We start from the raw sequence: 26,263 nt of genomic DNA, 5'->3' as shown, positions 1-26,263 counted from the left end.
CTGATCAGCACTGACGTTTTTGATGTATATGGAGAAAATCAGAAATACCTCGTCTGATTTGTCTCTGAAGTTCTTTGATGGTTTCCCCTGTTCTGTCTAATAAGGTAATAGTGAGTGTGATTGGAGGGTGTTTGACATCTTTTTCTCTTATTAAGGGCTCAGAAGACCCCTGTACTTCTGTTTCATCAGTAGTGAGGAGAAGCTGGTACTGGATACTGAATAAACAAACTATTAGTAGAGCAGAAGAATATGGAGAGATGTCTGACACTCATTTTACTGTCCTCAGTTGTAAAACTCATCAGAGCTGGTAAGTACATAAATAATGAAAATGTTTTATCAAGAAATGATGGTCTTGCATATTCCGACTTAACTTAAAATTCATGTTTATTCATCTTATGTTGCAGAGATATTTATTAACAAACACATCGTGTATAATGTACTGTATGCACCTATGGAAAAATCACATGAATTTCACATGTGAACACATGATAATAATGTGTGAACAAATGAGAGTGTGATAAGTTTTAATTATTTCATTTAATTACATATGATCACTGAATAATAATAATAATAATAATAATAATACATAATAATAATAACCATTTGAAATATATTTAAAAATTCCACAACCACACAACAATCACATGTGAATTATGAAAAGACATTGAACAGTCATATACTCTATATCTGCTAACAAATGTGAAAATCAGTTTTACTCTTTCTCTCATCCATTCATTCCTCTCTCTCATTGTTTTGCTCAATATTTAGAGAGTGTAAATGTGAGGTTGGTTGGTGGTAACAGTCCCTGTGCTGGTAGAGTGGAGGTTCTTCATAGAGGACAGTGGGGAACAGTGTGTGATGACTATTGGGATATGGTTGATGCTGCAGTGGTGTGTAGAGAACTGGACTGTGGAAAGCCTGTTGATGCTCTGCGTAATGCTCAATTTGGACCAGGATCAGGACCAATCTGGATGAGTTTTGTCATGTGTACTGGATCAGAGTCTACACTGAAGAACTGTGGGTCAAGAGGATGGGGTAAACACTTCAACTGTGATCATATTAGAGATGCTGGAATCATCTGCTCAGGTAAACTTCTGCAAACCTTCTCTATCTACTTGACTGAAAATGTATTTCTCCTCATGTATTACAACATGTTGGATCTTGTTTTATTCTTATATTTAAATTATTTATTTAGTTTTTTTATTTAAAATTTTGACTTAAGAATCATGATCTTAAAAATCCATGTAATCTGATTTTTATAATAATGTTTTTTTTTTTCAGGAGTCAGACTTGTTGGAGGTTCTCGCTGCTCTGGGAGATTAGAGATACTTCATGAGAAGACGTGGGTTTCAGTGTGTGATGCGGCCTTTGACCAGCAGGATGCAGAGGTTGTGTGTAGAGAGCTGGACTGTGGGGCTCCTGTACAGGTGCTGGGAGCAGCTGCTTTTGGCAAAGGAGAGGGTCAGATGTGGACAGAAGAGATTCAGTGTAGAGGCAACGAATCTCAGATTCATCTCTGTCCAAAATCACCATCAATCAAAAGCAACTGTTCTCATGACAACATCACTGGATTGTTGTGTAGCGGTATGAGTTCGATAAAAAATAAACAGAGCAGATTATTATTTAATTTTATAGTAACATTTCAGTCTTCATTCTCTTTTTCTCTCTCTTTGTCTTTCTCTGACATTGACAGACATAATGAATGTGAGGTTGGTTGGTGGTAACAGTCCCTGTGCTGGTAGAGTGGAGGTTCTTCATAGAGGACAGTGGGGAACAGTATGTGATGCTGGTTGGGATATGGCTGATGCTGCAGTGGTGTGTAGAGAGCTGGACTGTGGAGAGCCTGTAGATGCTTTGGGTGATGCTCATTTTGGACCAGGATCAGGATCAATCTGGATGAAAAATGCAATGTGTACTGGATCAGAGTCCACACTGAAAAACTGTGGGTCATTAGACTGGCCTTATGACTGTGATCATAGTAAAGATGCTGGAGTCTTTTGTGCAGGTAAGCTCAAAATGTAATCTTATCACATTAACTGTATTCAAACTCTGTTTTTAAAATGTTCCATGATCTATATTGTTTTTACAGGCATCAGGCTGGTTGGAGGTTCTCGCTGCTCTGGGAGATTAGAGATACTTTATGAGAACACGTGGGTTTCAGTGTGTGATGCTGCCTTTGACCAGCAGGATGCAGAGGTTGTGTGTAGAGAGCTGGACTGTGGGGCTCCTGTACAGGTGCTGGGAGCAGCTGCTTTTGGCAAAGGAGAGGGTCAGATGTGGACAGAAGAGATTCAGTGTAGAGGCAATGAACCTCAGATTCACTTCTGTCCAACATCACCATCAAATGAAAACAACTGTCCTCCTGAAAACAACGTTGGACTGGTGTGTGCAGGTAGGAGTTACAACAAAGCAGATATTTTTTTTATTAGTCACATTTAAACCCATTAAATCTCTTTTAAATGAACCTACCCATTAAATCCGCCTGTATTGGGACTGGTGTGTGCACGTTCGAGAACATTTTCAAATAAACTTAAATTAATAAAAATTTGGAGTGATTAATTGCACCCAGGTGCAAATAATGACCTGGGTTCGAATCTGCATTTTGTCACACTCTTATGCCTATCCTTTTTCCTCTCTCCACTCTTAAAATTTCCTTTAATACTACTTATAATAAATAAAAATAAACATTAAGGTTGATTTCCTCGCAGTGTCGACTGTTGGCAGGATCAGTGTAGTGTTTGATCCAGGTAATGGGCAGAATCTGTCGCATACTTTCCCTTCTTTGTCTGAGGCGTGAGGGGTGATGGCTTTCTTCTGCGGCTGGCATCTTTCACGTCTAGATTTGTATTACTCTTTTGATTAGAGGTTGGGTTAAGCCCTAACAGAAATTAACCATGGTTTTACTATCATAATGTTGTAGTAACCATGACTGTAATAACCATGGTTAATTTTGTGATTACTATGTTTTTACTACAAATACCATGATTAAACTTTATCCATGAGCACTTAACTATGTTACATGTAAAAAAATGCCATACTGCGTTCTCCTTAAGTTGAATCGCTTATGATGTATTATTCCTCTTTTGTAAGTCGCTTTGGATAAAAGCATATGCCAAATGAATAAATGTAACGTAATTTAAATGCAAACTATGGTTACTCTAATAAAAACCATGGTTAATTATCGTACATTATGTTAGGTTTAGGGGTGGAGTACGGTTTCTGTGGGACTCCAAATACAATAAACTTATACGCACACACACACACACACAATAAACATGCTGTATTGATGCCCCTTTACTACTTATTAATATAGAAATTGGGGTGTAAATTGTATCTGCCACTATTTGTACCGGGGTGTTAATAGCATTGACCATTATTTGCACCAGTGTTGGGGTACAAATAATATCTGCCACAATGGTGTTAATAACATCAACCATTATTTGACCAAGATTGGGGTACAAATAATATCTGCCACAATTTGCACCAGGGTGTTAACTGTATCAACCATTATTTGCAACAGACTGTAAATAGCACCTGCAAATAAAATTGCATGTGCCCTGAGCAGGGGTGTGAAGTAATGAATTACAAATACTCATGTTACTGTAATTAAGTAGTTTTCCCCAGGAATTGTACTTCAAGTAGTTTAAAAATGTTATACTTTTACTTGAGTACATTTTAAGTGCTGTAACTGTACTTTTACTGTGCTATTTTCCCACCGTCTGTGTTCGCTACTTCCCTGTCATGATTTTATTTTTATTTATCAACATGATTGGCTAGGGAGAGTCTCGTGACTCCAAAATAATTCACATGTAAAAAACTTGAATGGCAGCTGTAGATCAGCGCCAATTGTTATGGGTTTGGAGGATGCCTCAAACACAGTTTAGAGCTGAACATCACGGCCGCACCTGAAAGGGCTTTTCGCAGGAAAAAAGGCCAATTGCTTGACTGAGTTTAACTTGCTCAAGCCAGATATCAGCATTAAAGCTGCCTCTAATTTGAAGAAACATATCGAGGTAAATTTCATATTTCTACTTACTATATTCTGTGTCTATAATGTAGCCTGTAAATTAGCTATCTATCACTGAGATTATTGGGCTGTTGTGAGAGATTAAGGCAGTGTTACCAATAGGGCTGGGCGATAAAACAGTCTTGTTGTTTATCTGAAGAAAAAAAAAAAGAAGAGATGTCCTCAATATCGATGATAAACTTTTAGTAATTTTCTATACTTAGTATATGTTCTACATCTAGAAAAAGGGTGTTCATTACATCAATCGCGGTAGCAAGAGCACCACTGGTTGGTTGATCTAGATAAAATATAAAAGATTGACTTTTTATTTCCTGACGTCTGTAGGTGTGTGCTGTTTGATTGACAGGAGGTTAATGTTTGTGCGCTAATGTGCACTTTATAATTCCGTCAATGCCCGTCTTGGTGAGGCATTAATGTAAACGCAGTCGGTTTGGTCTAAAGTGAACGTAAACAGTGCGACAAAAAGCGTATTTGCATCAAAATGTTGCACTTGAAGTGTACATGTAACAGAATTGAGCACTGTCTAGTAGGCTATGTCATATAAAGTCTATTAATCAAACAACAATTACAAGGAAACCAGAAAACCACTCACTACTTTTGGCTGAATAACTTGAGTAGCTTTAAAAGTATTAATGTAATTGAATAAAACAGTGACATTTTTAATAATAATATTTTTTTAATAATATTGTTAGTTTTTTTTAATAATACCGACCCCTGATGTAGAGATTGTGTTAATTTGTATAATAAATTACCAGAAAAGTAGAGATGATAAAATAATTTATAATTATGCTTAGCCTTTATCAAGTTTTTTCTAATGCTTGATAGAAAAGTATCAACCTTTGTAGAGCAATACTTCAGGCAGAACATTCCACCAGTTGCAAACTTCAGAAAACTGTGCATCATGTATTAGAATGAGAACACAAATATTTCTGGGCTTAAAAGATCAGTGTGGAACATTGAAAACATTGAAAAGAACTAAATCAATGTGGAACACTGTATCTCAAAAGGAGGACAATGTGACCCTCCATGTGCTACTTAAAGAAATAGTTCACTCAAAAATGAAAACTCTTTTATCATTTACTCACTCTCATGCCATCCGAGATGTCTATGACTTTCTTTCTTCAGCAGAACACAAATTAAGATTTTTAGAAGAATATTTCAGCTTTGTAGGTCCATACAATACAAGCGAATGGATGCCAAAATTTTGACACTCCAAAAAGCACATAAAGGCAGCACAAAAGTAATCCATATGACTCCAGTGGTTATATCCATGACTTCAGAAGTTATGATAGGTGTGGGTGAAAAAATTATCAATATTTAAGTCCATTTTTGCTAGAAATTAGTCTCCCTGCCCAGTAGTTGGCGATATGCATGAAGAATGTGAATCACCAAAAACAAAAGAAGAAGAAAGTGAAAGTTAAAGTGGAGATTGACTGTGCAGGGAGGAGAATTTATAGTAAAAATTGACACAGTAAATATTGATCTGTTTCTCACACAACCTATCATATCTCTTCTGAAGACATGGATTTAACCACTGGAGTCACATGGATTTTTTTTTTGCTAACTTATGTGATTTTTGGAGCTTCAAAATTTTGGCATCCATTCACTTGTATTGTTTGGACTAAAAGGGCTGAGATACAGTGCATCTGGAAAGTATTCACAGCGCTTCACTTTTTCCACATTTTGTTATGTTACAGCCTTATTCCAAAATGGATTAAATTCACTTTTTTCCTCAAAATTCTACAAACAATACCCCATAATGACAGCGTGAAAGAAGTTTGTTTGAAATCTTTGCAAATTTATAAAAATAAATAAATAAATAAATAAAAATCACATGTACATAAGTATTCACAGTCTTTGCTCAATACTTTGTTGAAGCACCTTTGGCACCAATTACAGCCTCAAGTCTTTTTGAGTATGATGCTACAAGCTTGGCACACCTATTTTTGGGCAGTTTCTCCCATTCTTCTTTGCAGGACCTCTCAAGCTCCATCAGGTTGGATGGGGAGCGTCGGGGCACAGCAGTTTTCAGATCTCTCCAGAGATATTCAATCGGGTTCAAGTCTGGGCTCTGGCTGGGCCACTCAAGGACATTCACAGTTGTCCCGGAGCCAATCCTTTGTTATCTTGGCTGTGTGCTTAGGGTCGTTGTCCTGTTGGAAGATGAACCTTCACCCCATTCTGAGGTCCAGAGTGCTCTGGAGCAGGTTTTCATCAAGGATGTCTCTGTACATTGCTGCATTCATCATTCCTTCGATCCTGACTAGTCTCCCAGTCCCTGCCGCTGAAAAACATCCCCACAGCATGATGCTGCCACCACCATGCTTCACTGTAGGGATGGTATTGGCCAGGTGATGAGCGGTGCCTGGTTTCCTCCAGACATGATGCTTGCCATTAAGGCCAAAGAGTTCAATCTTTGTTTCTCATGGTCTGAGAGTCCTTCAGGTGCCTTTTGGCAAACTCCAGGCAGGCTGTCATGTGCCTTTTACTGAGGAGTGGCTTCCGTCTGGACACTCTACCATACAGGCCTGATTGGTGGAGTGCTGCAGAGATGGTTGTTCTTCTGGAAGGTTCTCCTCTCTCCACAAAGAAACGTTGGAGCTCTGTCAGAGTGAGCATTGGGTTCTTGGTCACCTACCTTACTAAGGCCCTTCTCCCCCGATCGCTCAGTTTGGCCGGGCAGCCAGCTCTAGGAAGAGTCCTGGTGGTTCCAAACTTCTTCCATTTACAGATGATGGAGGCCACTGTGCTCACTGGGACCTTCAAACAGGATGCACCTGAGCTCAATTTTGAGTGTCATGGCAAAGGCTGTGAATACTTATGTACATGTGATTATTTTTTTTTTGTGTGTTTTTTTTATTTTTATAAATTTGCAAAGATTTCAAACAAACTTATTTCATGCTGTCATTATGGGGTATTGTTTGTAGAATTTTGAGGACAATAATTAATTTAATCCATTTTGGAATAAGGCTGTAACATAACAAAATGTGGAAAAAGTGAAGCATTGTGAATACTTTCCAGATGCACTGTATTCTTCTAAAAATCTTAATTTGTGTTCTGCAGAAGAAAGAAAGTCATACACATCCGGGATGGCATGAGGGTGAGTAAATGATGAGAGAATTTTCATTTTTGTGTGAATTATTCCTTTAAAGCCCATTGTGGCCCCTGTACCCTGTATCCCCTCTATTGTGCGGGACATGACGCACAAAGTGACCCTGCTTTTTTAGTGTTTTTTTTTTTGTTGCATTCCTTGCATTGTTTTGAACATGTTTTGAACATGTTTTATGCACAACAATAACTCTCTCAGTCAAGCAGAAGTACTGTTATTTCCCAAAATAATTTAGTTTGAGTAGAGTAAAAGTAGCTGTCCTAAAAACTACTCAAGTAAGAGTAAAAGAGTAGCTCATTTAAAAGTACTCATGAGTAGTGAGTATTGAGTACCGAGTTGCAAAACCTATGCCCCATTATAATGAACACTGAATGGCAACTTTTAAATCGTAATGTATGAAACAATTACATTAAAATCCATTTATGTGTAGGGTCTAAATTTCCCTTAATGCCAACAGAGCGTTATTGTTGTGCATAAAACACATTCAAAACAATGCAAGGAATGCAAAAAAATGCTAAATAAGCAGGATCACTTGGCACGTCATGTCCTGCACAATAGAGGAGGTAGAGCAGGCATGGAAAATGTTGTTTGGTACAGGGGCTACATCACGCTTAAAAAGGAATAATTCACCCAAAAATGAAAATTCTCTCATCATTTACTTACCCTCATGCCATCCTGGATGAGTATGACTTTCTTTCTTCTGCAGAACACAAATTAAGATTTTTAGAAGAATATCTCAGCTCTTTTGGTCCATACAATGAAAGTGAATCGGTGCTATTGAAGCTCCACAAATCACATAAATCAGCATAAAAGTAGTCTAATCCATGTGCCTCCAGTGGTTTAATCCATGTCTACAGAAGTGATATGATAGATGTGGTGAAAAACAGATCAATATTTAATTATTTTTTACTATTAATTCTCCTCCCTGCTCAATCAATCTCCACTTTAAATTTCACATTGTTCTTCTTGTGTTTTTGGTGATTCACGTTCTTCATGCATATCGCCACCTACTGGGCAGACAGAAGAATTTCTAGCAAAAAAGGACTTAAATATTGATCTGTTTCTCACCCACACCTGTCATATCAATTCTGAAGTCATGGATTAAACCACTGGAGTTGTATGTATTACTTTTATACTGCTTTTATGTGCTTTTTGGAGCATCAAAATTTTGGCACCCCTTCACTTACATTGAATGGACCTACAGAGCTGAGATATTCTTCTAAAAATCTTAATTTGTGTTCTGAAGAAAGAAAGTCATACACATCTGGGATGGCATGAGAGTGAGTAAATGATAAGAGAGTTTTCATTTTTGAGTGAACTATTTCTTTAAGTAGCACATGGAGGGCCACATTGTCCTCCTTTTGAGATACAATGTTCAACATTGATTTAGTTCTTGTATCTTTTAAGCCCAGAAATAGTTGTGTTCTCATTCTAATGCATGATGCACAATTTTCTGAAGTTTGTGACTGGTGGAATGTTCTGCCTGAAGTATTGCTCTTCAAGGGTTGATACTTTTCTATCTTTATAAAGGCTAAGCATAATTATGAATTATTTTATCATCTCTACTTTCCTGGTAATTTATTATACAAATTAACACTCTCTACATCAGGGATCGGTATTATTAAAAAGCAAACAAATTTTATTTTTTATTTTTTATTTTTTTTATGTATTATTAAAAATGTCACTGTTTTATTCTATTACATTAATACTTTTAAAGCTACTCAAGTTATTCAGCCAAAAGTAGTGAGTGGTTTTCTCATTTCCTTGTTAATGTTGTTTGATTAATGGACTTTATATGACATAGCCTACTAGACAGTGCTCAATTCGGTTACATGTACACTTCAAGTGCAACATTTTGATGCAAATACGCTTTTTGTCCCACTGTTTACGTTCACTTTAGACCAAACCGACTGCGTTTACATTAATGCCTCACCAAGACAGGCATTGACGGAATTATAAAGTGCGCATTAGCGCACAAACATTAACCTCCTGTCAATCAAACAGCACGCACCTACAGACGTCAGGAAATAAAAAGTCAATCTTTTATATTTTATCTAGATCAACCAACCAGTGGTGCTCTTGCTACCGCGATTGATGTAATGAACATCCTTTTTCTAGATGTAGAACATAGACTAAGTATAGAAAATTACTCAAAGGTTTGATCGAGCACATCTCTCTTTTTTCCGATAAACATCTAGATAATTTTATTGCCCAGTGATAACATTGTATTAATCTCTCACAGCAGCCCAATAATCTCAGTGATAGATGGCTACATTATAGACACAGAATATAGTAAGCAGAAATATGAAATTTACCTCAATATGTTTCTTCATATTAGAGGCAGGATTAATGCTGATATCTGGCTTGAGCAAGTTAAACTCACTTGACACTATCAAGCAATTGGCCTTTTTCACTGCGAAAAGTCCTTTCAGATGCGGCTGTGATGTTCAAGTGTTGACGTGTTTTAGGCATCCTCCACATCCACAACAGTTGGCGCCTGATCTACAGCTGCCGTTCAAGTTTTTTACATGTGAATTAATTTGGAGTCACGAGACTCTCCCTAGCCAATCATGTTGATGAATAAAAATAAAATCAGGACAGGGAAGTAGCGAACACAGACGGTTTGGAAATTAGCACAGTAAAAGTACAGTTACAGCACTTAAAATGTACTCAAGTAAAAGTAAACGTATAAAATTTATAAACTACTTAAAGTACAATTCCTGGGGAAAACTACTTAATTACAGTAACGTGAGTATTTGTAATTCGTTACTTTACACCCCTGGACCCTACATATAAACTGATTTTAATGTAATTGTTTCATACATTATGATATTGAAAATAACTTTTTCATCTTTTCATTTCTGTAATCATGTCTCCCTTTTATTTTATTTTTATTTAATCAGATTCATGTTGTGTTTACAGTATCATAGATAAGTGATGTATTTTAAAAGTTGTTAATCACAACCTTTATTTTTTATTATTACAGCCATAAAAGGGAATGTAAATGTAAGTTGCAGCATAGAGTTTTTATTATAAAGGGGCATAACAACTCATTACTCAATACTCACTACTCATGAGTACTTTTAAATGAGCTACTCTTTTACTCTTACTTGAGTAGTTTTTAGGACAGTACTTTTACTCTACTCAAACTACATTTTTTAAGATGTAACAGTACTTTTAATCGAGTATTATTATTTTTTGAGTATTATTTTTCAGTACTCTTTCCACCCCTTCAGTCCAGACTGAACATTAATTGAGTTTCATACTAGTTTTGTCTCTTTGTGTGATTCTTTGTTTCTCACTCTCTTCCTCTGTCCATCTGTCATTCTTACTTTTCAATATATACAGACAGTGTGAATGTGAGACTGGTGAATGGTAACAGTCCCTGTGCTGGTAGAGTGGAGGTTCTTCATAGAGGACAGTGGGGAACAGTGTGTGGTTATTCCTGGGATATGGCTGATGCTGCAGTGGTGTGTAGAGAGCTGGACTGTGGAGAACCTGTAGATGCTCTGAGTGATGCTCATTTTGGACCAAGATCAGGACCAATCTGGATGAATCAAACATTTTGTACTGGATCAGAGTCCACACTGAAGAACTGTGGATCAGCAGATTGGGGTGTTTTTGTCTGTGATCATAGTAAAGATGCTGGTGTCATCTGCTCAGGTGAGCTGCTCTGAACCTCATTCTGGTTTTTATATCACTGATGATCTACCTGCCTTATATTACCCCCCCCCCCCCATGAATCTTTTGATTATTTAATGTAATGCTTTCAATCCCCAATTTACATTTATATCTTTTAACATTAGTGAATGGATGACCAAAATATTATTGTAAGATAACAAACAATTTGTTTTGTGATATATTAGTCATTCATATGATTATTTTTATGTTTTAATATTTTTTTAAATTATTGGATACTTATAAAATGGATTGTTTAAATTCTTATTGGATAAGCCGTTTTCAAAGTAAAATGTTGTTAATTACAATAAAGGCACACTTGTGACCACAAATCCTATATTAAACGTGCTGTAATCTATATTTTTTTATACATATATTTATGGAATGACACACAGAAAATTGACCTCTGTCAGAGTAGCACCATATTAAATTTTTGACTCAAGCGAAAACGAGGCTATGTGGGATAGACAATAGGCTAGGCCAGTGGTTCTCAAACTATGCACTCTCGCGACACGCTACTAATCCCAAACCCTGTTCAAAATGTGTAAACTTTATTTACTCCCTAAAATTTCCCACCTACACTTTATTTGAAGTACTTTTTAGCACTTATCTTAATTGCTTTGCTTTTTACATGCGGGGGGCTATAACAGGAACTAGAAGGTCTCTAGTGAGTGTTTTTAAATTATTGTAAACAGTTTTTATAAAGTATGTTTTTGTTTCTTTCTTCTTTATGATGTCTATGTAGAAAACTTTGAAGTTTATGAAACTGTTTATCATTGCTTATGACAAAGTTTATGCTTTGCCTTCTATGAAAACAGTGCAGTATATGTTAAGCTTGTTTTCTCTTGCTAATCAGGCATCAGGCTTATTGGAAATTCTCGTTGCTCTGGACAAGTGGAGATACTTCATGAGAAGATGTGGATTTCAGTGTGTGATGCTGCCTTTGACCAGCAGGATGCAGAGGTTGTGTGTAGAGAGCTGGACTGTGGGGCTCCTGTACAGGTGCTGGGAGCAGCTGCTTTTGGAAAAGGAGAGGGTCAGATGTGGACAGAAGAGATTCAGTGTAAAGGCAACGAATCTCAGATTCACCTCTGTCCAAGATCATCTTCACTCGAAAACAACTGCTCCCATGAAAATGATGAGGGGCTTCAGTGTGCTGGTAAGAATTAAATTAATATGTGAGTAATGTCTTGTAAATATGGCTGGAATCCCTCCTTTTTTCTCTCAATGTACTTCCTTCTCACTTAGACCCCAAAAATGTGAGACTGGTTAATGGTAACAGTCCCTGTGCTGGTAGAGTTGAGGTTCTTCATAGAGGACAGTGGGGAACAGTGTGTGATCGAGGTTGGGATATGACTGAAGCTGCAGTGGTGTGTAGAGAACTGGACTGTGGGGAGCCTGTAGATGCTCTGGGTGATGCTCATTTTGGAGCAGGATCAGGACCAATCTGGATGGCTGGTGTATTATGTACTGGATCAGAGTCGACACTAAAGAACTGTGGATCGGCAGGTTGGAATGTACCTCTCTGTACTCACAACTCTGATGCTGGGGTCATCTGTTCAGGTGAATAATACTAATAATCCTATTGTGCCAGATTCACTATGAAATTAAGTCTTCTGTAATTATTTGAGAATATACAGTATTCTGTATATAAGATAATTCACTCATTTAGAAAAAAAAAAAAAAAGCTCACTATGTGTTTTTGTCTACTGTATAAACTTTTTATGTAATATAAACAGGTCACAAACGTTCCAGACTTGCTGCTGGGTCTCATCTGTGCTCTGGGAGATTAGAGATATTTCATGAGAAGACGTGGGTTTCAGTGTGTGATTCTGCCTTTGACCAGCAGGATGCAGAGGTTGTGTGTAGAGAGCTGGACTGTGGGGCTCCTGTACAGGTGCTGGGAGCAGCTGCTTTTGGAAAAGGAGAGGGTCAGATGTGGACAGAAGAGATTCAGTGTAGAGGCAACGAATCTCAGATTTCATCCTGTTCAATATCTTCACACAAATATAATTGCACCAGTGTTGGCAACGTGGGACTAATGTGTTCTGGTTAAGTATCTATGTCCCTTTTTATTTATTTTTTGATACATTATAATTTTCCATGACAAATGAGTTATATATTGCATTATGTGTACATACAGTATTATACTGCTTTATTCTTGTTACTACTGTAATCTCTCTGATCTATGGTTAGGTTACACAGCGCTCAGACTGGTAAATGGCACAGACTCCTGTTCTGGAAGAGTGGAGCGTCAGTTACACAGATACTGGGGAACAGTATGTGATAGATGTTTGGATATGAGAGCTGCCAGTGTCCTCTGTAGACAGCTGAATTGTGGGATTGCTGTGTCTGTTGTGGGAGCAGACTGGTTTGGAGAGGGAAGTGGTGAAATCTGGGCTGATGTGTTTGATTGTCAGGGGAATGAAACACAACTCTCACAATGTCCCATCTCTTCATGGAGTCGATCTGAATGTTCTCATAGACGAGATGTTGGAGTCATCTGTTCTCGTGAGTTTACTGTAGGTCTGGGACGATTCATCGACGTAATCGACGTCATCGATTACAGAAACACGTCGATTTGCATACCATGTGTCGGCGTGCCGCAATGGAGTAATTAAAATGGCAGCGCCCGGTTTAAGTATGGATTCCCCGAAGAATAAGCTGCAGCTAAAAAAAACTCACCCGCGGTCATCTAAAGCGTGGGAGTATTTTAGCCAGAGACCCAACAATGTGGTGCTGTGTAAGCTATACAAATTGGAAATGGCTTATCACAGCAGTACAACCGCCATGAACGAACACTTGATGCAAAAGCATCCCGGAGCACTTTGTCAAGACGGCAGCAAGGCAGCACCGTAAATCCTGTTTACTTTTTGTCCCCACCCAAGCATGACATATTAGTATTACAACATGTGTTTCTGTTAGTAGTAGTCACTTTAAATTTATTTTCTAAATATTTCCTCATCGCCCCCTTGTTAAAAGTAATTTCTGCACTGCTGCTAACGTAGGGTGACCATACATCCTCTTTTTCCCGGACATGTCCTCTTTTTCGGACCTTAAAAAAGCGTCCGGGCGGGATTTCTACATTTGCGAAAATGTCCGGTATTCGGCTTTAGTTGCATTATGATGTGCATCTGGTCTAATACTTTGTGTTCGTGCATATTTGCATTGCTTTAACCCCTCTTTGTAAGTCCCGCCTTCTCGCATACCAATTGGTCGATTATAAGAGGCTTCCTGCATCTATTGGCCAAATTCCTGCCTGTCAATCTCTCCGCGAACATGCGAAGCGCTGTTGTGTTCTGCATCAAATAGTTGCTTGAGAGTAGCAGCAAATGACAGCTGAGTGGAAACAATGCCCAAACGAAAGTGCAAATTTACAGAAGATTTGCACAAAATTCCCATGCTTTCGTCTAGGTCGAGATCCAGGGGAAGCAGAATGTAGGACATGTAAAGCTGGCACTTATGTGTCAGTTGCTAATAAAGGTGAAAGTGATTTAGAAGCACACATTAGCTCTGCGAAGCATAAAGGGTCAGCAAAAGGTGAAAGTTCATCAGGTAAATTAACGGACTACTTTTTGCGACCAGATCAAATTGTTATCACATTGCTTCATTTTCCATGGCCATTCAAAATAATAGTAATAGTAAATGAAGGTACACTCATGGCATCAAATATTTTATATTAGTACATGGACATTCAAAAGAATGTTATCAATAAATAAACATTTCCATATATTTCTGTTATGCTAATAGAGTGTCTCTTTCATAGTATTAAAGTTTGAATTCATAGTTGCTGTTTTGAACCCTATTATTCCATATATTGTATTTTAGTAACATTTCAAACCTCCTTTTCAGATTCATCTCTGGCTCTTCAAGATGGGCGTGTGCGGTTGTCTGGAGAGAGAGAGTGTGAGGGGGAGGTGGAAGTTTACATCCATCAAGTCTGGAGGAGAATTTTGTTGGACTCTTGGGGTCTCACTGAATCCTCTGTGGTCTGCAGACAGCTGGGCTGTGGCTCTGTGCTGAACTTCTACGGCTCCTCTTCATCCAGTCCTGAACACAGTCATGAGTGTGTGATGGGCTTCCAGTGCTCTGGGAGTGAAGTTCATCTGGGGAACTGCAGCTCTCCACAAACTCTCAACTGCAGTTCCACACAACAGCTGTCAATCACCTGCCTTGGTGAGAACAACAACATTTGGGCATTTTCATTCTCTGACAATAGATTAATATGAATTAACGTGCATTTTTCTCTCTCTGTATATCTGATCTCAGGTCATGGGTCCATCAGGTTGGTGGGTTCTGGAGGAGACTGTGCAGGGAGGCTGGAGGTTTTTCACAACGGCTCTTGGGGGACAGTGTGTGATGACTCCTGGGATATTAAAGATGCCCATGTGGTGTGCAGACAGCTGCAGTGTGGAGTGGCCCTCAGTAACCAGCAGGTACCAGCCTGGTTTGGTCCAGGTTCTGGACCCATATGGCTGGATGAGGTGAACTGTGAGGGGAATGAGACATCCCTGTGGAACTGCTCTTCTCAGGTCTGGGGAAAACATGACTGTCAACACATGGAGGATGTAGGAGTCGTGTGCTCAGGTAAACTGTTGAATTGAATTCAGGTACCCAAATGTTCGTAATAGCCATAATGTTTTTCAGCTGTTGTATTTTTTAACTTGATTGATTATTGTCTATCTAGAGTTCAAAGAAATCAGGTTGACTGATGGTTGTAAAGGGAATGTGGAGGTTTTCTACAATGGATCGTGGGGTAATGTATGTTACAACCAGATGGACAGAGACACAGCGAGTCTGATCTGTCAAGAGCTGAACTGTGGAAAATCTGCCAGTGAACCCAGTAACTCACAAGGACTAAAGTCTAATTGGCTGGATCAATTTAAATGTCGTCCTCATGACTCAACTCTGTGGCAGTGTCCATCTTCAACCTGGGGACAGAATAACTGTCATCATAATGAGGTGGCTCATATAACCTGCTCAGGTAAATCTTTATGTTTTATTTAGATTTTTGTAAATATTTTGAACTTGTACAGTTGAAAAATTACTGCAAGTTTGTGGGCAAATAGGGGAAATTGCAATTTAACTAAAAGCACTCAACAACTGAATATGTAGCCTAAGTGTTTACAGGTTTTTTTTCATCTAATTTCTTAAAATGTAATCTTATTATAATCACAGAAAAGGAAAACGATGAATCGCCTCGAAGTCATCTTTCATGTTCTGCAGCTCCAAACCAGAGACACTGTACAAGTAGGCTTATTTCAGTTTAATGAGATAACTGTATAAATACAATACTGCAGAAATACAACTTTTCATGTGTGTGTGTGTATATATATATATATATATATATATATATATATATTTGCATAATGCATTAACATATACCACGGTATTGTTGAATTATTGATTCTGATTGGTTGACAAAATTTACAAGGTGTTGATTTATTTTGTGTAAGTGCACAGATCTGAAGTAGTTCCTGGTTTGTGGACAGCATTGTAGTTCCATGTTACTTTGCTACATTCTTTCCAAATTGTTACAGAGTTTTATATGAACAGATCTTCATTCAGCTTTCAGTAGCAAAAGAACCAGGAAGTGACTAACACACTCAAACAAACAAATTAGAGAAAAATTACAAACTGTTAAGATTTTTCCAAAATTTTAGAGTATGTTCCTCTGAGACTGAATGGAGGGAAGGGCCGGTGCTCTGGGAGGCTGGAGGTGTATCATAACGCTGTGTGGGGTTCAGTCTGTGATGATCAGTGGGACATCAGGGATGCTCAGGTGGTCTGCAGGCAGCTGGGTTGTGGAGCAGCACTGAGTGCTGATGGGAATGCAGCCTTTGGTGCTGGTGAAGGTGTTGTGTGGCTGAACAGAGTCGAGTGCATAGGGAATGAGATTCACTTGTGGGACTGTCCTCTCTCCCTGAATAACCACACTGGCTGCTCACACAAAGAGGATGCTGGACTCACCTGTGCAGGTGAGAGCAATTATTTAATGATCTGTATCAGACATGGCTTTCTCAGAACAGTTGAAAACTGACTATCAGAGATTCATTTTACCCCAAATATGTAATTCAGTGTTATTTATTTATATTTATTCAAGCCCTTAATTAGCATGATTTGATTGTGATTTCAGCATCTCATTTTGTTTTTTTTAAATTGACAGATTTGTCTGTCTCCACTACTCCTGCCCCAACAACATCAACGTTTCCTCCAGTTTCACAGACAGATGTGACACCATCTCTGTCCTCACAGATCACTCGTCCACAAACTCCTCCATCATCTTCTCTCTCCATCCCTCCAGTGGTTTTGATCATACTGGGAGCTGTACTCTTACTGCTCTTATTGCCACTCATTATACTGATTCAGCAGAACAGAGTGATGAGGAGAGGTACGGAAGATCACATACTACAGTAGTTCATTTCTAACACAATGAAAACTAGATTGTAACTTTATTGTGTCTTATTCAGTGTGTCATCAGACATGTGTTGTGAACTCACTGCAGGTTTGTCTGTCTTCACTCACAGCTCTTTCTAAGAGAAGACACAAGACTCAGACTGAATCAGTTTATGAGGAGATTAATCACAGACTCATCACAAATAAAGATAAACACATCACTCAGAGAGGTCAGTCAGTCTGAAAGTATAGTGCCTGATTTGTAGAGATGAACAGAACTAATCAATTCATTCAGAGAGGGGTGAGAGAATTTAACTGATAAATAACAGATTTGCAGATCCATGTATTTGAATTATTTTACAAGTTAATAAAAAGTCACTATTATGGTATGAGTTTGCATCTAAACAGTGTTGTGTGCTGATTTGTTATTGTGAACATGTTTCTGATTGTTCTGCTTTCTCATAACAGGAAGAGTCCTTTCTGAAGAACAGCATTCTGGGTATGAGGATGCTGATGAGATTCTTTCAGGTTAGAAGACTGAAGTGATGATGTTACATTTTGTTACATACTTGTGCAATGAATTAAAACATTCACTTGCAAGTTAACATAGGAATGTTTCCTTTATATACTGTAAACCATTTAACACATAATAATAATAATAATAATAATAATAATAATAATAATAATAAAAGATCAAGCAATTTCCTAACATACTTTAGATAATCCACATTTGCTTCTGTTTTATCGGACAAATTCTTCAATCATTGCAGCAGGATATACTTCAGTTTTTTTTACAGGATATAGAATCCATAACCACATAATTTTAATGTGAATATTTCATTTTAAGCAGTTATTTATCATTGCTAATTTTTTAAGTGAAACCATATAATTTGAGCACATTAGTTTTGCTCATTGTTACAAATATAGTATGATAAATATTTGTATGATATATATAATACAGTATATCGAATATGTTAAATGAAGTTTGGCCTGAGAGTTTGTTTGTTTGTTTGTTTGTTTGTTTTTAGCTAAATCTGCAGTAGGAGACTCATCTGAACACTATGATGATGTCACCACCACTAAAGTCCCAAAAGGTCAGTGCCTTTGTAAACTGATCACAGGGATTTCACTTACAGTTAATTAAACAACATGAACTGTGAAAAGCTGTAAAAGCAGTGTCTGTATATTTCCTCTTTCCTTTAAATTCATTTAGAAGAGCAACAAGACACACCAGAGACCTACGATGATGCAATCACTGCTGGACTGAGACGTTGTGCCACAGGTTTGTTTATATCATTAAATTATTTTTAACAATATTTATGAAGGTATCTTTAATGTATATTTTAAATAAATATATGGGCCATTTCAAAATAATATATATTTTGTACATTAATGGATCTATTTCTGTATTTTGTTTTAGATGACATACCAGAAATCTATGATGATGTTGTGATCGTGCGACAGTTGTCCAATAATAAAACAGGTGAGTGTTTAGATTTGTATCCAGACTATATTAAACATTGTATAAAATTATACCCGTCTAGACTGAAGCCCGATACAGTGATTTATTATCAAAATTATAGCCGCTAAATAAAGTATCGTAGTATATAGTACATAGTAGTAAATACAGTGCATCCGGAAAGTATTCACAGCGCTTCACTTTTTCCAAATTTTTTTATGTTACATCCTTATTCCAAAATGGATTAAATTCATTATTTTCCTAAAAATTCTATAAACAATACCCCATAATGACAACGTGAAAGAAGTTTGTTTGAAATCTTTGCAAATTTATTACAAATAAAAGACAGAAAAAAAAATCACATGTACATAAGTATTCACAGCCTTTGCCATGACACTCAAAATTGAGTTCAGGTGCATGCTGTTTCCACTGATCATCCTTGAGATGTTTCTGCAACTTGATTGGAGTCCACCTGTGGTAAATTCAGTTGATTGGACATGATTTTGAAAGGCACACACCTGTCTATACAAGGTCCCACAGTTAACTGTGCATGTCAGAGCACAAACCAAGCCATGAAGTCCAAGGAATTGTCTGTAGACCTCCGAGACAGGATTGTATGGAGGCACAGATCTGGGGAAGGGTACAGAAAAATTTCTGCAGCATTGAAGGTCCCAATGAGCACAGTGGCCTCCATCATCCGCAAATGGAAGAAGTTTGGAACCACCAGGACTCTTCCTAGAGCTGGCCACCAGGCCAAACTGAGCGATCGGGGGAGAAGGGCCTTAGTCAGGGAGGTGACCAAGAACCTGATGGTCACTCTGACAGAGCTCCAGCATTTCTCTGTGGAGAGAGGAGAACCTTCCAAAAGAACAACCATCTCTGCAGCACTCCACCAATCAGGCCTGTATGGTAGAGTGGCCAGACGGAAGCCACTCCTCCGTAAAAGGCACATGACAGCCTGCCTGGAGTTTGCCAAAAGGCACCTGAAGGATTCTCAGACCATGAGAAACAAAGATTGAACTCTTTGGCCTGAATGGCAAGCGTCATGTCTGGAGGAAACCAGGCACCGCTCATCACCTGGCCAATACCATCCCTACAGTGAAGCATGGTGGTGGCAGCATCATGCTGTGGGGATGTTTTTCAGCGGCAGGAACTGGGAGACTAGTCAGGATTGAGGGAAAGATGAATGCAGCAATTTACAGAGACATCCTTGATGAAAACCTGCTCCAGAACGCTCTGGACCTCAGACTGGGGCGAAGGTTCATCTTCCAACAGGACATCGACCCTAAGCACACAGCCAAGATTATAAAGGAGTGGCTACGGGACAACTGTGAATGTCCTTGAATGGCCCAGCCAGAGCCCAGACTTTAACCCGATTGAACATCTCTGGAGAAATCTGAAAATGGCTGTGCACCGACGCTCCCCATCCAACTTGATGGAACTTGAGAGGTCCTGCAAAGAAGAATGGGAGAAACTGCCCAAAAATAGGTGTGCCAAGCTTGTAGCATCATACTCAAAAAGACTTGAGGCTGTAATTGGTGCCAAAGGTGCTTCAAAAAAGTATTGAGCAAAGACTGTGAATACTTATGTACATATGATTTCAAACAAACCTCTTTCACGTTGTCATTATGGGGTATTGTTTGTAGAATTTTGAGGAAAATAATGAATTTAATCCATTTTGGAATAAGGCTGTAACATAACAAAATGTGGAAAAAGTGAAGCGCTGTGAATACTTTCCGGATGCACTGTATCTGCATGTAAAGTATGTTAATTTGTGATGATGTCCTTATTAGTGTATTACAAAGTGCAATGTGAGATTTTGTTCATTTTCATAATAATAAACACATTTAGTTTCAGAGGGAGTTCAGGAGGAGTATGATGATGTGAGGGATGTCAGTGAAGATGTGAGAAACCTGCTTGGTAGGTTATTGTAACCAGTTTTATGTCTTATAATCATTATATATGATCTATTTCTGTAATCAGAAAAGCTCATTTAAATTGACTGCAAATATTGGTCTGTTTATTATGTTACTTTTAGTGATGTATTGACAGGAATTTGTTCTTGTTCTCTAATAATAGACTATGATGATGTGGGGAAGGTGCCAGACAAACATGAAGGGACTGTTTAACTCAGGAACAACACACACAACCTCAAATCTTTTTACAGCTTTTGGAAATGGATGTAGTTTAAATGATTGACAAAAAAACTACTTAAAAAAAGTTATATAGCGATTTCAACTTGATCAAACTGTTTAGAAACATTTCTATCTTGTGGCAAATTTTAGAAATTTGACTAAAAACTTACAAACTTTGTTGTTTCCTGACAAACATATTCAGAAATCTGTCTGTAAGAGCAGAATCTGTACACACCTGAAATTGTTGTTATTTGTGTATTTACTTAATAGTCGATGTGAATTTACTTGTTTTGACATTTGACAGATGTTTTGTATTTATAGTGACTTACAGTGCTCTTTTGTTTGGACAGGAGCTACATGGGACATCAAACTTTGCTGAATGGTACGATAGTGATGCAGTTGGACTACCAGATCTGTTACTGTTACGAGTTCAGATAGTTCACCATTCAGCAACTGTAATTATTATGTTGGAAAAGCCAGTTCTGTGCACTCCTGTCCAAACAGCCTTTATAGTCAGTCAGCATCAGAAGTGGGAAAAGAGAATGAATGTGTGTGGAAGTAGGCATCAGTGAATGAATTTGAGTAACCTGTTTGTTTAGTAAATAATAACTGTTAGTCAGAGTTTATTACAAGTGTGAATATGATGTTTATTTAGTTATAAAGCACTGAATGTTTATCAATGGTCATGTGGGGTATCACACGCTGTTAAGCTCTTTTGAATAAGCCTCGTTTAACTGCTTGTATTTACGTGGGCAATTTTATATTCTATAAAGCAATATTGGCTCTTTTTTATGTTTCTACATGTTATTATCTAAATGGGAATTTCTTATTATTTGAGGGTTATGCATCAGATGTTTATGGTTTACATTAATTTTATGTTTCACATTAATTTTTGCCATATCTAAACAATAGATGGCAGTATTGTATATGACTTCATTGTGACTTATACATGTTAATTATGGAGCTACAACAATGACTAAAGTATTTGAATGCAAGTAAATAAGTCAGTTTTTCTTGAACTTTTGCCTAGTTTGTTTATGTTTTGAATTTCTGATATAATGTCAGATCTGAAGTTTAAACCTATAATTCTATAATCTGAATTTTTACAGCTAATTCCACCTCTAAACATTTTAAAGCAAAAAAAAAAATCTGCTGTTTAAAATTTAAAAAATATCAAAGTTATATGCAGCAAAAATCTTCAGTTTTGTAAAATGTCACATTTCTTTTCATTGTTCTAGCTCCATACTTAAAATTTTCATGACATTTAACCTAATTTCATCAGAAATTATGTAGACTGTTTGTGTGAATTATATAATTTAAATAATAATTGAGTCATGTGAGTTAATTGATATATTTTTGTTTCTATTGTAGAACCACACACACACACACACACACATATTCATACTTGTGGACATGGATTAACCTTGTAGAGAACATGACTTGCTGTGTTGTGTATTATGTTTAACGGCTCAATAAACCTTCTTTGGACTGAATCTAAATGAAGATTGCATGTTCTGACAGAAACCCCTAGAGGATGGCTTGATTATTGAATCTTCTGTACAAATATTTTATAATATGTAAAATGTACAGTTTACTTTGACCGCTCCGTGCTGTGATTGACCAATCAGAATCAAATATTCCAGAGATCCATGTAATTGTGAGTGTTGTATATCAGCATGGCTCTGATGATGCCATTTAAAATCAGTGTTCACTCATTATTTCCGAATATCCAAATTCTTGTAGGTAATATGATTTTATCCCTTATGATTTATCAATGATTTATCTTTCCATTTTAACCTCCTGAGACCCGGACGAGATTGCTGTGGGAATTTCCCATTTCCATTTATGATTTAACCAATATTTATACTGTATCAGCTTTTGTAACAGCTATTTTGTAATAGCACCTGATGCATACCTACATGCAAATAAAGTAATTTCATAAAACAGCAAATAGTTTGCCTAAAAAATGTATGTCCTGATACGGGGACAGCTGGTTTATGTTTTGGAATTTTTAATTAATACCAAGCTATAGAAAGTGTGCTGTATATTCATTTTTATTTTTATTATTATTATTAAAATAGTTTTCTCTACTTTGGGAACCAAATTTTAATGTTCTCTCACTTCGTTGTCAAACAAACAAGTGGTAGCCAGTGCTGTACCATTTGAAAAATCATAAATTGGCTTCATCAATTTTAAATCAAAGTAATGGCCATCATAATCCAGTGGCTGCCAACAACATTGAAATCAAAATGAACTTCATCAATTCTGAATCTAGGTACTGTTCAACTTAGTCCAATAACTGCCAATCATGTCGACTGGTCCAAAGTGTCATCTGCAGCCTTGACCTGAACTTAGGAGTGATTGTGCTTGGCTGCATAGGAAAGCTATTGGCAGCTGTTTTGCTGCCTTGCTACCTAATCAGTTAATGGCTTCACTTACAGCTATTTGTATGAATGCTCTGATCTCAGAACAGTTTGAAAGGCACCATATTTTCATCCTATCTCCGTATACAGCCTCCAAAGGCAGTATTTTCTAGCTTTTGGATGAAACTATTGATTCACAATGGCCCACTGGGTCTTGAGTTTTCCATACAGTAAATAAAGTCCCAGTGTGCCTAACAGTGTGCTCTCTAGTAATAATCACTGACATTTTTAAATTGGCACATCAGATGAAACTACAGGTGTTACTCTTTTGACACAAACAGATTTCAATGTAAAAACTTAATGAGGTTTCTTACCAGATGCACATTTGTATGGTCTTCTCCAAGCTCTGCTCACATAGGCCCTGGCCCAATACCCACATTTGCAGTTTTGGACTTGCCTACTCACCCACTTGTCTTACATATTTCCTGTGTTTTGCTGCAGTGTCCAAGTAGACGTGAAGAATGCGAGTTTGTGTATTGCTGAGTTCGGAATGGCATACTACCCATACTACTTTTTCTACTGCTGACATATCTGTCTACGGCAGAAATAGTAAGAGTAGTATATGCCATTCCAAACTCAGCCTGTGACTTTTGATTGCATGTTGGGACACTCATATAGAAGCTGAATTTAGCGCTATTGTATTTTGTCTTGTGATGTTATGCTTGAATCATTTTACACTTGAATGAAAGCCTAGAGTCTCCTGATATGAGGACAGTCATTTTAAATAAATTTAAATTAAGTAATGGGTACAGGGAAGCCAAAATTCAGTGTCCTCATATGAGGATGCTGGGTCACACAATGTTAAGTGAAGTGAATTTGGCTTTTAGTCCATGGAAATTTTAGAAAAGATACTAGAACATGTTGGTCATTATAATGATTGATCTCACACTAAAATATTTCTGTCTCGTTTATCCAGTTGACATACATTTTTTCTCTTGTTCTTAAATCCAAAGAGTTTTTTTTTTTCTTTCTTAGCAATATTCAATATTTTTTATGGATTATATTTATAAAATTCAACAGTCCTTTCTGCCTGTCTGTGATCAAGTTTAAATTATTCATCATGCTTTTGGTAAATATGTTTTGATAAAAACAAAAATAAAGTGTTTCATGTCTTCAGTAAGTCACTTTACTTTTTCATAGTTCTTACTTTGTGTGTGTATGTGTCCTCGATGAGGCATCTGGGTGGGTGGGGTGAAGAAGCCCTGATAAACCTTGATATTATTTGTGTACATGGAGAAAATCAGAATTGCCTCCTCTGATTTGTCACTGAAGTTCTTTGATGGTTTCCTCTGTTCTGTCTAATAAGGTAATAGTGAGTGTGATTGGAGGGTGTTCAATGTCTTTTTCTCTCATTAAAGGCTCAGAAGACCCCTGTACTCCTGTTTCATCAGTGAGGAGAAGCTGGTACTGGAGATGGAAAACTGTCTAACACTCATTTTTCTGTTCTTAGTTGTGATACTCATCACAGCTGGTAAGTTTAGAAAGAGAAAGAGATTTAGAACTTGTGATGTGATGTTGCAGATTATGTGCACATGTATTGACTTACAGTAACAATATTTCAAATGTTTGTGTTTTGCAAGTTGATTATTTTCTTGGATTTATACACTCCAATATTTAATCTTGCATACACTGTACATGTACAATATTTTAACATACTTTTTATTATGTCAACATTTTCTTATTTTTATTTATTTATTATTTTTTTATTTTTTTGTCATTACTCTTTTGTAATTTTTACAGTGTAGTTGTTTGCAATGAAGGTATCCATGGCTAGTTTTCCTGAAAAATTGCAACTTAGACTTTTATGGTCATCTAAACTAATGTTGTTTGTTACTTTATGATGGAGTAACGGTATGGGTTACAATGTATACCACAGTATACAATTGTAATGGTTATCACACTGTTGACAATTTTTCATTTACAAGGTTTTAAATATCAGTTAAATTAAGAGACAATCGGCTACATTTACAGAGCACCAAATAAACTTGATGAGAAAAAAAAAATACATCTCCAAATTGTGACTCTATTTTTTAATTCAAATTATTAGTAAGAATTAGTTCAAAAATAAGTACAGTTGTGTGACTGCTTGACACAGCTTTAATTTGTGTTTAAATTTATGAAATCGTGATCTCATGGATTTGTTTATGATTTCTATTCCATTTTTCAGAAGTCAGGCTGGTCGGAGGTTCTCGCTGCTCTGGTAGATTAGAGATACTTGATGGAAACACGTGGGTTTCAGTGTGTGATGCTGCCTTTTACCAGCAGGATACAGAGGTTGTGTTTAGAGAGCTGGACTGTGGGGCTCCTGTACAGGTGCTGGGAGCAGCTGCTTTTGGAAAAGGAGAGGGTCAGATGTGGACAGAAGAGATTCAGTGTAGAGGCAACGAATCACTCATTCAATTCTGTCCATCATCAACTTCACATAACAGAACCTGCTCCCAGGACAACGACGTGGGACTGATATGTTCTGGTAAAATGGCAATGTTTCAACCTGTAAATACTAAACATGCAGCATTATATTCTATTTGTTTTCTTAATACCATCTTTTGAACTGTTCTGTTCTTCACTAAGCTTCTTTGACTAAGTTCAGCAGAACTAAGACTTACATTATTTGACAAATCTCTGAAAAAATCTCCATTCTCTTGCCTCTATTTTCCTTCAATTCTATTTATTTGTCCATGTTACTTTAAGCTTAGACTGGAGAATGGCCCTGACGTCTGTTCTGGTCGAGTGGAGCGTCAGTATTTCAATGAGTGGGGAACAGTATGTGATGGATGTATGGATATGAAAGCTGCCAGTGTCATCTGTAGAAAGCTGAATTGTGGGATTGCTGTGTCTGTTGTGGGAGCAGACTGGTTTGGAGAGGGAAGTGGTGAAATCTGGGCTGATGTGTTTGATTGTCAGGGGAATGAAACACAACTCTCTCAATGTCCCATCTCTTCATGGAGTCGAGCTGAACGTTCTCATAGATGAGATGTTGGAGTCATCTGTTCTAGTAAGCACACTTCACACTATAAATCATGATATTAAAGGGGT

At 37.3% G+C, this 26,263-nt stretch overlaps 2 protein-coding genes across 2 annotated transcripts in view; both read left to right on the top strand.

Annotated features, from left to right (window-relative positions):
• The first annotated feature begins 872 nt into the window (after positions 1–872).
• On the top strand, positions 873–13,340 carry LOC127434938 (deleted in malignant brain tumors 1 protein-like). The gene is made up of 10 exons (XM_051687987.1): positions 873–1,086; positions 1,282–1,584; positions 1,694–2,005; positions 2,090–2,392; positions 10,485–10,799; positions 11,671–11,973; positions 12,063–12,323; positions 12,554–12,745; positions 13,011–13,093; positions 13,182–13,340. Exons 1-10 carry the CDS (start codon positions 873–875, stop codon positions 13,338–13,340), a joined length of 2,445 nt encoding a protein of 814 aa, XP_051543947.1.
• Positions 13,341–13,909: 569 nt separating this feature from the next.
• LOC127434937 (scavenger receptor cysteine-rich type 1 protein M130-like) overlaps positions 13,910–26,263 on the top strand; it is a 56,188-nt gene continuing 43,834 nt past the window's right edge. The window contains 18 exon segments of the mRNA XM_051687986.1: positions 13,910–13,916; positions 14,667–14,990; positions 15,084–15,401; positions 15,502–15,798; positions 15,993–16,064; positions 16,478–16,792; positions 16,981–17,205; positions 17,342–17,440; positions 17,679–17,738; positions 18,239–18,304; positions 18,424–18,492; positions 18,631–18,693; positions 20,521–20,589; positions 21,126–21,186; positions 24,586–24,698; positions 25,395–25,678; positions 25,919–25,990; positions 26,079–26,222. Of these exon segments, the coding sequence (XP_051543946.1) occupies positions 13,910–13,916; positions 14,667–14,990; positions 15,084–15,401; positions 15,502–15,798; positions 15,993–16,064; positions 16,478–16,792; positions 16,981–17,205; positions 17,342–17,440; positions 17,679–17,738; positions 18,239–18,304; positions 18,424–18,492; positions 18,631–18,693; positions 20,521–20,589; positions 21,126–21,186; positions 24,586–24,698; positions 25,395–25,678; positions 25,919–25,990; positions 26,079–26,222 (2,658 nt within the window).

This window comes from Myxocyprinus asiaticus, chromosome 45 (genome assembly GCF_019703515.2).
Source record: "Myxocyprinus asiaticus isolate MX2 ecotype Aquarium Trade chromosome 45, UBuf_Myxa_2, whole genome shotgun sequence".
Lineage (NCBI taxonomy): Eukaryota > Metazoa > Chordata > Actinopteri > Cypriniformes > Catostomidae > Myxocyprinus > Myxocyprinus asiaticus.
This window is presented reverse-complemented; position numbering and strand designations above follow the sequence as displayed.

What these genes read in the sequence shown, in the direction of transcription:
- LOC127434938 (XM_051687987.1), top strand. Translation starts at nt 873, where the DNA reads ATGGTTGATGCTGCAGTGGTGTGTAGAGAACTGGACTGTGGAAAGCCT. An exon ending in TGAGGGGCTTCAGTGTGCTG is followed by an intron (nt 11,974 to 12,062) that starts GTAAGAATTAAA and finishes CTTCTCACTTAG; the next exon opens with ACCCCAAAAATGTGAGACTG. An exon ending in TACACAGATACTGGGGAACA is followed by an intron (nt 13,094 to 13,181) that starts GTATGTGATAGA and finishes TTGTGGGAGCAG; the next exon opens with ACTGGTTTGGAGAGGGAAGT.